This window comes from Salvelinus namaycush, chromosome 6, assembly GCF_016432855.1.
Source record: "Salvelinus namaycush isolate Seneca chromosome 6, SaNama_1.0, whole genome shotgun sequence".
NCBI classification, from domain to species: Eukaryota; Metazoa; Chordata; class Actinopteri; order Salmoniformes; family Salmonidae; genus Salvelinus; species Salvelinus namaycush.
In genome coordinates, this window is record NC_052312.1 from 35,666,754 (window position 1) to 35,677,448 (window position 10,695).

The window sequence follows — 10,695 nt, forward strand, 5'->3', positions numbered from 1 at the left end:
GAGTTCAGATATTCCAGTTTGAGAATCTTGTGCAGACTGGGTTTCCATAACGACCCAAAGGATATGTCATGCCTATCAAACATGCTGACAGTGGATGGAAAAGCTTCAACAAAGCACAACTGGAAGCAGTCAAATACATTCACATAACTGGTGTCGGGCATCATACATTTTATTTAGTTGTCTGCTCTGTTAATTGTAGTAAATAGCTAAGAGGCTTTGGTTTAGTGATTTTCATGAAAACATGCTCGCAATGGACGAAGACCGGCCAATCAATGCAGAGCTACTTGAAGCCAGGAGACATTTATTCTCAAAAATAAAATGGGATTCTATAAAAATGTCACCTGTCAGATTTTACAAACATAATACAACTCTCACCTGAATATTCAACAGATGCATTAAATCATTATGGGGGTGATGACATCCTACAGAAAACCAAATGAACATTTAATTACAAATAAGTTGTTACGTTCGTCGTAACATTTAAGTGAGGAGGACCAAGGCGCAGCGTGATAACAATACATTCTTTCGCTCTTTAATGAAGACAAAGGAAACGAACACTATACAAACTAATCAAAACAACAGACGAACATGAAGCTGTGCAGACACTGGCAACTTACACAGACAATCACCCACAAACTACCTAATGACTATGGCTGCCTAAATATGGCTGCCTAAATATGGCTGCCTAAATATGGCTGCCTAAATATGGCTGCCTAAATATGGCTGCCTAAATATGGCTGCCTAAATATGGCTGCCTAAATATGGCTCCCAATCAGAGACAACGATAGACAGCTGTCTCTAATTGAGAACCAATCTAGGCAACCATAGACATACATACACCTAGACTAAACACTGCCCCATAAACATACAAAAAAACCTAGACAATACAAAACACATACATCCCCCATGTCACACCCCGTCCTAACTAAAATAATAAAGAAAACAAAGATAACTAAGGCCAGGGCGTGACATAAGTTGATCATCATTAACCACCTCCATGAACGAGCTGAATCCTTAATTGTGAGACAGAGGGGCACACAGCTACCCTCACAGTGGGGCCTTAAGCCAGGTCCACGTGCTTTGTTTTCATCAGCTGTTCTGAACCTCGCTGTAGTAGTCGCCGTCCTCATTATCAAAGATCTCAGAGAGTAGGAAGAGCTCTTGAGGATCATTTCTGGACACCACATCTCCTGATTTTATCAGAACTTTGAGGCGCTCTTCAAAATTGGGGAGAACTCTACTGTTGAGGAAGTCAATGATCTCTGAAAAGAAAATGCATAGAAATAAAATCTGTAAACGGTTCCAGCAAACAAGTTGCGTGCCAAACGGCATCCTAGTCCCTATATAGTGTGCTATTTTTGACCGGGGCCCATGGTCAAAAGGAGTGCACTTTATAGGGAATAGGTGTGATTTGGGACTAGATCAAAGCTCTCTTCCCCAAAGCACCATTCTATTTAAATAGTACGGTCAAGGAGGACCTAGTGACATTTCTTCTCCCTTTATGTCATCACTGATCCTATTGATTCACAACTATTCTAACGAAATGCTAAACCTAGCGACTGACAATATTGGGTGGTCGCCTGGGGTTGTACAGTGGTCTAAGCCGCTGCCTCAGGCTCACAGGTACTGTGTACTACCACTGTGAGCATGGGTTTGAATCTGACCCAGTCCTCTAGCGCTCTCTCTATCCTGTCCAATAAACAAGAAATACAAAAGGAGTGGGACTGCCCTAGTCTTTAAAATAAGAGGATAGTGTTTGTATGACAGTAGCTTACACCTACCACAGAAGGACATGCTCTGCCACAACGGAACGTTGGCTACCTTTAGCCTGTAGTAGTGTGTCTGTAGATAGCGCGGCGTAACATCCCTTAAAAACAAATGTTAGCACATAGCAATGCATTACATCACACTGACATGCACGGTTGCATTCCACACTCCTAGAAGATGGAAAACATTTGTAAAGGCTTTGTCATGCATTGATCTAATTCAATGACATCTCAGCGTTGTATTGAGAGACTTGACAATCCAAAAAGTTAATACTGACATAATACAAACCTCCCTCAGTCCATGACACATTGTCTAAAAAATAATCTGTGTTTAATAACCTCTTACCCAATTGTCTGAGCAATTTCTTCCCAGTCGATACCTGCAACATCTTCCACCTGCATTGCATTCAAGCTGAAAAGGTCAAAAATGACATGAATCAAGATTCACAATGCAACAGTTTCACATGCTGATATCAGGACCAAAAGTCTACCTAAATTCACCATGCAACAGTTTCACATGCAGATATCAGGACCAAAAGTCTACATTTTGTCCTGTGTATCAGGACAGTGCAGAAAGGTCCAAGTAACATCACTAAACCGGGCTAACACAGATTGAATGGAAATCAACACACTTACGCTTTGATCAAATCCACTTTGCCCTGTAATGATTTCGTGCCTCCACTGAATACTGGTTGTCCATATGCCAGTATGTGCTTCAAAACACCCAACCTGGAAAAGTTGTATCAAATACAGCCTCAAAAGTCAGACAAAAGTTCTGAATCAATGTTTGTGTAAACAATTCAATGAGAATGGTTTTATTTTGTAACAGCTACCCCTGAAACTCCCTGCCCACCATTTTATTCGACACTGGGACCAGTGGCGCGTTTCAACCGTCTGGCACACATCTGTCCAGGGGATGTTGTTGTACAGTTTGTCTTTCCTGATGGTGGCCGGTCCACTGCCAGGCTCTGCCTGTCCCACCAGGTGCTTCCGCACAGCTTCCATTAGTCTTTTCAGTTCTTCCTTGGTCCACACACCTTTGTTTGCGGCTGAGAAATACACACCAAACAAAGCGGGAACATTGCCCCACGTCAAACAACACAAACAACCATTTCCCCAAAAGATGAGTGGAGCAGGATGTCCAGCAAGGATGTCAGAGTCAATATATTAAAGCTGTAATCTGTACTTGGTGAAACTGACACATTTGTTTGGGATATTACACCAAAGAAGTTACTTCAAACATCAGTTATTTTCCTTCGGACATCATTGCACGCGTGCTAGAACTGCAGAATATGTACTGTGATTATATTTTTTACCATGATGCTGGACATTCCTCTCTTCCGTTTCATCAACAAGACAAAAACAATAACTAAGGCGCTGGGGGGCGAACAGTGGCGATGAGTCACCTTATGCGGATTCCAGTTCCCAATGACTTACACATTTGAGCAAAACGTTTCTCTAGGGCCGATTCGCTTCGACCAGTCAACGTCGAGATCTTCGCCCACTTGTTGCCGTGCAACGTCTGCAGTTTTTTCAAAGTGTGAAGTTCTTCTTCGGTGAACCTTCGGTAAGGAAATCAAGGAAATAAGCATTCAAAGTGCCTCAATGTCTGCAAATGTTAGCAAACCATAAAGTGGTTCGTATCAGAACAATAGCACAGTTGTGAACACTAATTCAAGAAAATGTCAATTCAACATTACTATACTTTCGTACACTGTATTTAGAGGCAACATAACGTAAGCCGTCATAGCCGTTTATGACCGTGAGGGTAATTTCCTTATAGTAACTAGCCCCGTCTTACCTGCCCTTGTAGTTGCTGCCATCAAATACTTTCCTCCCACGTATATAGACTTGATGCCAAGGCCTGGGTATTCCTTCACCTGGAACAACAGGTTAGGAAGAGGTGAGATCGGTTTTCTGGGAAATTTCTAAGCATACTTTTTTGGCCACTGTGGACAATGCTGAAGAACAGGGATGTAATGTGGATAAAACTTGTGTCATAAAGTTTTCTAATCGAATGAACCTGGCTACAAATGACACACCTATTCTTTCATGGAATCTGTGCTGACGCTTCAACTTCTTGATATTTGCTTCTTCCCCTTTGAAGCGCTGTGGATGGAAGAGCTTAAAGGCACTCTGAACCCCAGTGAGAGCCAGGAAGTCGTAGACGTTACTCATGAGTCGGTCGTTCTCCTGCGTATTGAATCTTCCACTTCGCAGGGAAAGGCCTGGGAACAACAGAAGATTCCACATGGGCTTAACTGATTGGGTCTAAATGATCAAATATATGATAATACAATCTGTCACATCTCTCAACACAGTAACATCTTACATATCATTGCGACAATGTTACATAATGCTGTGACCATGAGTGACTGAAGAATAAGCTTACCTTGTCTTCGGAATTCCTTGAATCGATCAAGATCATACTTTATCATCTTATGGATCTCGTCAACCGACTTTGACTCAACATTGGGAATGAACTCTTTGAGATCATTCAGAGCCTGCCACTCGTCCACACTGTAGCATAGTGAGGGGAGAAAATCATTAACGTGACGTCTAAACACACCGCTGAGTCGACAGAGCAGGAGAGACATGTCTTCCTCTCTCCACAGGAAGCGGTTCCAGATGAAATTCTGGTACACAGCATTCACAAAATGTCTGGTTTTCACCAGCAAATGCTACTGGGCAACTCCACAGTAACAGAGTGATGCGGGGACTCAAATTTCACTTTAAAATGTATGTCAAACAAGTTTTAACAAATTAAAAACATTGCAGATGCAAAGTTTGGTAACAGAATGAGGGTTTGTGCAGCTGGTGCACTCATTCTGTAACCAACCTTTGCATCTGCACTGTTCTACAAGTAGCTTAAATGTATGTTTGTAAAATAATCAGTGGAAATGGTTAAAAGTCATTGTTGTGCCTAGAGTTGTATGGATTGTTTAACTTTGCAACCATCAGTTTTTGTTGGGCATACATTACAATTATTGTGGATTTGCCATACTGTCAATGGTTGTGTTCATTTGGGAAATCACTCTTTCAAAACATGCTAGATTCACACTTCAATACAAGTGAACCAGGTCTCCTTCTACTCACCTTAGAGTTTCTTCCTTTAGGCTGGGTTTGTTGTATTGGGTCCCTGTGTCAACCATGGTTGAATGGGTACCCTCTGTCTCATCGTTTGTTCCAGCATCATGAGTCCTGTTGTCATTTGGAACAGTTAAATCCAAAACACCTTCTGCAGAGTGGACACTGTCCATTCCCTTGTCTGACTCTCCTCTGTGGTTTTTCTTTCTCCCGCTGCCCTCCACAGCTGTAGACTCTCCATACGTTTTTGGCCTCTTTGGCTTCAATTTTCTTTCAGTTTGTTCTTTTAAACCTGGAAAGTCTGCTTTATCTGGACAATCGTTCAGTTCACACTCTCTGTGTTTTTTGTTATTTCGTTTCCTTTTTTTTACATTCTCCTCTGTCTCAGTTACCACATTTTTACCTCTCTTGACCATTTCAGGGTGCAGTTCTATGATTTCTGGATCATCTGCTGTTCTTGAAAATGTCCAACAGCTTTCCGCTCCCTCTTCAAGTTCTGTTTGTCTGTTCTTGTGCTTCTTCTTACTCTTTCTGGCCTCATCTGGCGCAGTTACAGCTGAAACATCTACTGCAGCCTTTGAGAGGACACTGTCTATCACCCGTTCTGGCTCAATGTCATTATGTTTTCTCTTTTTCTTCCGGCTATTCATATTATTCTCATCAGCAATCACTAAATATGCTCGCCCCTGTTGTGTTTGAAGATTCTTTAACTTTTTCTTTGTATTCCCTCCAGTTTGTTCCTCAGGATCTGGTACCTCCATTTCATCTAGAATAACATGTTGCTGCTTCTCTTCGTTTCCTTTTTTAAGTTTCTTCCTCTCTTTCTCCACCACTTCCAGCTCAGTCACTGTTCGCTCTTCATGTTTAGGTTCTTTACCTCTTTTCTCGACTGTCAACTGGTGACCATCCTTTTGATTATGCTCAATTGCCGGTTCTTTTTGTCCCTGTTCAGATAGTGCTTTAGTCTTTTTCTTTTTGGCTTTTATGGATTCCTCGACTGTATCAGGTGCCACTGATGAGATTAATTCAGGAGTGTCTTCAAATTTAAGAGGGGATATTCGACATATCTCAAGCACTATGGGATTCTCACTAGCCCCCTGTTCAGTGGATGTTGAAGTCCCCAGCATGGTGGCTGCAGCATAACCTGTTTTCTCTATCTGTAACAGAAAAACAACATTAATGTTTTTCCATTGTTTCCTAAATGTGACAGCATGAATAGGCATGAATTTAAGCAGCTATGTAACGTTAACTAGCTACCATAATTCGATTAGCAAAATACGTGCATATTAAAACACAAGTTCCCTTTTTTCGTACATACGCGCACACGTGTGATCAATGTTGGGCTAACTAGTGATAGTCCATCCAAATAGACTAGCTAGCTGGGTAAATCAAATATGATAAAACTCGTAAAGAAAAATCAATTCACCAGGTTGAACAAGTGGGGAAAGTAACACCGTAACTTCTTTGGTGACAAAAGCGACATAGCCACAAATGCAAATCTCTTCTTTGCTGCTAGCAATGTATGCGTGTGTGACTGTGACCAAAGCTAGCTACTGCCACTCTGTGGTGGACGTACTATAGAAATATAACATATTGGAACATCTAACCCTGGCAATTTGACTGGTAAACTACACTCGCAATGGCTGCCTGCTTGGTATTCTGATCATGAGTCTCCCATTGCATTCCCGTGTCATTTCCAACAATTAGGATTTGTAGGTCTAGATTAATATTCCCGCTATGCAGTTGTGGAAAAAGTACCCAATTGTCACACTTGAGTAAAATTATAGATACCTTAATATTAAGTTACTCAAGTAAAAGTGAAAGTCAGCCAGTAGAATACTACTTGAGTAAAAGTCTAAAAGTATTTGGTTTTAGATATACTTAAGTATCAAAAGTAAATGTAATTGCTAAAATATACTTAAGTATCAAAAGTAAAAGTAACATTTTAAATCAATTAAAATTCCTTATAACTTTAACTATTACTTCACTACATTCCTAAAGAAAATATTTTACTCTATACATTTTCCCTGACAACCAAAAGTTATTATTAAGGTATATATACTTTTACTCAAGTGTGACAATTGGGTACTTTTCCCAAAACTGCATAAGTTCATGCCTATCCATGCTGTCACATTTAGGAAACAATGGAGAAAAAAAACAATTAAGCAAAGCAGATGGCACAATTTCCTTTTCATTATTTTTTTTTTTTTACATTTACGGATATCCAGGGGCACACTCCAACACTCAGACATTATTTACAAAAGATGCATTTGTGTTTAGTGTGTCAGCCAGGCCAGAGGCAGTAGGGATGACCACGTGTTCTCTTGTTAAACTTATGAATTTGACAATTTTCCTGTCCTGTCATTAAAAATGTAAAGAGTACTTTTGGTTGTCAGGGAAAATGTATGGAGTAAAATATTTTCTTTAGGAATGTAGTGAAGTAATAGTTAAAGTTGTCAAAAATATAAATATTAAAGTAAAGTACAGATACCAAAAAAAAACTACTTAAGTAGTACATTAAAGTATATTGACTTAAGTACTTTACACCACTGCTGCTATGACACCACTATAGTTAGGCAGATAATATTTTGACGTTTTCAGAGATCTGTTAATTGTGCTTCTGTTGTTAAAATCTTTGAGATTGGAGAACTTTTATGTGGTGATTTTAGGACGCTAAATACAGTCAGCAATGGCCAGCGATGAGTGTTGTGTGTTATTGACGGATATAAATAGATTTTGGTATGCTATTTCTATAGGCTTAACTCAGGTATAAGTCATTATAATAGCCTATATTTTTGTTCTGAAGTAAACGTAGATATACTTTACAGTATTAGTCTACACAGCCTGAAATTGGTTTGGATTGGTTTGATAAAAGTAATCCATGCCACGGTGCACAGTGCTCGGTCTGATGTCAGGTCTGAATACTAGAGAACATGTATGTCACGTTCTGACCTTAGTTCCTTTTTTATGTCTTTATTTTAGTTTGGTCAGGGCGTGAGTTGGGGTGGGCATTCTATGTTGTTATTCTATGTTTTGTTCTGTGTGTTATATTTCTATGTGTTTGGCCTAGTATGGTTCTCAATCAGAGGCAGGTGTCGATCGTTGTCTCTGATTGAGAATCATACTTAGGTAGCCTGTTTCCCCACTATGGGTTGTGGGTAGTTATTGTCTGTGTCTCACCATACAGAACTGTTTTGGTTATTTTGTTCGTGTTTTTTTTGTTCTGTGTTGATTTATTAAAAATCTAATTATGGACACTTACCACGCTGCACATTGGTCCGACTTTTCCTACTCCTCCTCAGACGAAGAGGAGAATCGTTACAATGTAGCCTACCGTCTGGAGAGTTACTTAAAGATTCGTAATTGAAGAGAGAAGTTGTCCTGACATTTCTTATACCTATCCACCATGACTTACACAGTCAATACATTGGCAGCCTTTCAACATTAGGATACATTATATTCTCTAGCCTAGATAGGCTATCAATCTACCTCTCTCACACACAACATGGGCAGTTTAAATTGGTCAACAATTGTATTTATTAAAGATGATCACAAAGAATGTGTCAGTAACTCTGCATTATAGTATAGCGTATTTATTTTGGACGAAAGCCACAAAACTAGTGTATGAGTGAGTCACTCAGCTTTATGCTGACAAAAATCATTAATAGCTCAGGTCTTAAAAATACGAGCCAAAAGCAGCACCAACCTTTTTCCCCTCAGTATCCAATGTGTATAAATGACCCTGTGACCACCGCCTGACACCGATGGACGTCAATTTTTTGGGTCATTTTGCTCACAGGGGAGACTCATATATACGATTTGCCTGTCAGTTTTTCCTCCCTGTACTTTCTTTCATTCAGTTTATTCTTCACATAGGCAAAGAACGACTCCATGTTTTAGAAACGTTACAAAGCCTACTATCACTCCTTTCCGCTGCATCCTCCTCCTATCCCACAAGTGAGAAGGGTGCAATTGCAGCCCGCGGGAGGCGGGGGTGCTCCAATACAGAAGGTGCTGTTAATGCACAGTAATGTTGGATGTCAACAGCCTATAAACCCCACAGAAGAAGGGGCGGGGGCAACAATGGTAGCTAGCTAGCTGTACACCGGTAGACAGTGTCCTTCACACCCGCCTGCCAGGCACTGTTTTCCCGCAGTTCTGTTAACAACAGTGAAGGCAGGTGTTTGGCAGGCGGGAGCGAAGGACACTGTGTGCTAACTTTGCCCTTACAAAAGAAGATTGCAGTCATAGTGCTGCAAATACTGCATCCAAAATAAGACCGTTTTTTTTGTACTGCAGTAATTTTGCAGTGACATTGCAGTTATTCTGCAATTACTGCGTCCAAAATATCCCAGTCGATTGCAGTTATTGCACTTTTACTGCAGTCTCAAAACTGCAACCTTTTTTTGTCAGGGAGCCAGCTAGTCCTAAGGACTCCGTTACACAGCAGACGGGAGGTGACACCGGATGATAGCTAGCTAATTAGCAAGCACACAATGTCAATAACTAACAAGCTAGCCAGTACCCGGTGTCGCCCTAGCCTCCGGCCTGCTGTGACACTGTGTGCCAGCTAGCTAACTATCAAGTTAGCACACGGTGTCGCTAACTATCAAGCTAGCTAGTGCACTCTGTCGCCCCAGCCTCCCGCCTGCTGTGCTAGCGGGAGGCGGGGACGACCGGTAGATGGGTGTGGAATCATGTAGTAACCAAAACAAATCAACAAATCAAATTAAACAAATCAAAATATATTTTATATTTGAGATTCTTCAAAGTAGCCACCCTTTGCCTTGATGACAGCTTTGCACACTCTTGGTTTCAGAAACTCACTCATTCCGCTGCATGATTACTACTGTACATGATTCCATATGTGTTATTTCATAGTTTTGATGTCTTCACTATTATTCTACAATGTAGAACATAGTAAAAATAAAGAAAAACCCTTGAATGAGTAGGTGTGTCCAAACTTTTGACTGGTACTGTACATGTAGTGACAGCTTCAATGTGGACGAGCCTATGCGTTTTAAATTATTGAAAACTTCAGTGCGGTCGAAACTGTACATTTGACACCACCCACACATTACAGTCAATCATCTTTCTGTCCTGCAGGAATCTGAGGCAACTATGATCTAGTCTAGTAAGTTACCTCCCTGCTACCCAGAGGATGTTACAGTAGTTAGTGAACATGGCCCAGAGAATGTTACAGTAGTTAGTGAACATGGCCCAGAGGGTGTTACAGTAGTTAGTGAACATGGCCCAGAGGATGTTACAGTAGTTAGTGAACATGGCCCAGAGGATGTTACAGTAGTTAGTGAACATGGCCCAGATGGTGTTACAGTAGTTAGTGAACATGGCCCAGAGGGTGTTACAGTAGTTAGTGAACATGGCCCAGAGGATGTTACACTAGTTAGTGAACATGGCCCAGAGGGTGTTACAGTAGTTAGTGAACATGGCCCAGAGGGTGTTACAGCTAGCACATGCTCTGTTCAATTGGTTGTTGATCATTGCTAGACAACCATTTTCAGGTCTTACCATAGATTTTAAGTACAGTGGCTTGCGAAAGTATTCACCCCCTTGGCATTTTCCCTATTTTGTTGCCTTACAACCTTGAATTAAAATTGATTTTTGGAGGGTTTGTATCATTTGATTTACACAACATGCCTACCACTTTGAAGATGCTAAATATTTTTTGTGTGAAACAAACAAGAAATTAGACAATAAAACAGAAAATTTTAGAGTGCATAACTATTCACTCCCCCCCCCCCCCCCCCCCCCCCAAGTCAATACTTTGCAGAGCCACCCTTTGCAGCAATTACAGCTGCAAGTCTCTTGGGGTATGTCTATA

At 40.8% G+C, this 10,695-nt stretch overlaps 1 protein-coding gene across 1 annotated transcript; it reads right to left on the reverse strand.

Moving 5' to 3' along the window:
* Positions 1–898: 898 nt before the first annotated feature.
* LOC120049355 (transcription termination factor 1-like) lies at positions 899–6,357 on the reverse strand. The gene is made up of 11 exons (XM_038995621.1): positions 6,280–6,357; positions 4,863–6,010; positions 4,159–4,286; positions 3,809–3,994; positions 3,568–3,646; positions 3,204–3,328; positions 2,620–2,815; positions 2,403–2,495; positions 2,113–2,178; positions 1,782–1,867; positions 899–1,262 (listed from the first exon to the last, which is right to left on the reverse strand). The coding sequence occupies exons 1-11, from the start codon at positions 6,334–6,336 to the stop codon at positions 1,090–1,092; spliced, it is 2,337 nt and encodes a 778-aa protein (XP_038851549.1). The 5' UTR covers positions 6,337–6,357; the 3' UTR covers positions 899–1,089.
* Between the last annotated feature and the right edge of the window lie 4,338 nt (positions 6,358–10,695).

What these genes read in the sequence shown, in the direction of transcription:
- LOC120049355 (XM_038995621.1), bottom strand. Translation starts at nt 6,336, where the DNA reads ATGTCGCTTTTGTCACCAAAGAAGTTACGGTGTTACTTTCCCCACTTG. An exon ending in TCCCAGTGTCGAATAAAATG is followed by an intron (nt 2,496 to 2,619) that starts GTGGGCAGGGAG and finishes CAACTTTTCCAG; the next exon opens with GTTGGGTGTTTTGAAGCACA. An exon ending in AAAGTGGATTTGATCAAAGC is followed by an intron (nt 2,179 to 2,402) that starts GTAAGTGTGTTG and finishes TGACCTTTTCAG; the next exon opens with CTTGAATGCAATGCAGGTGG.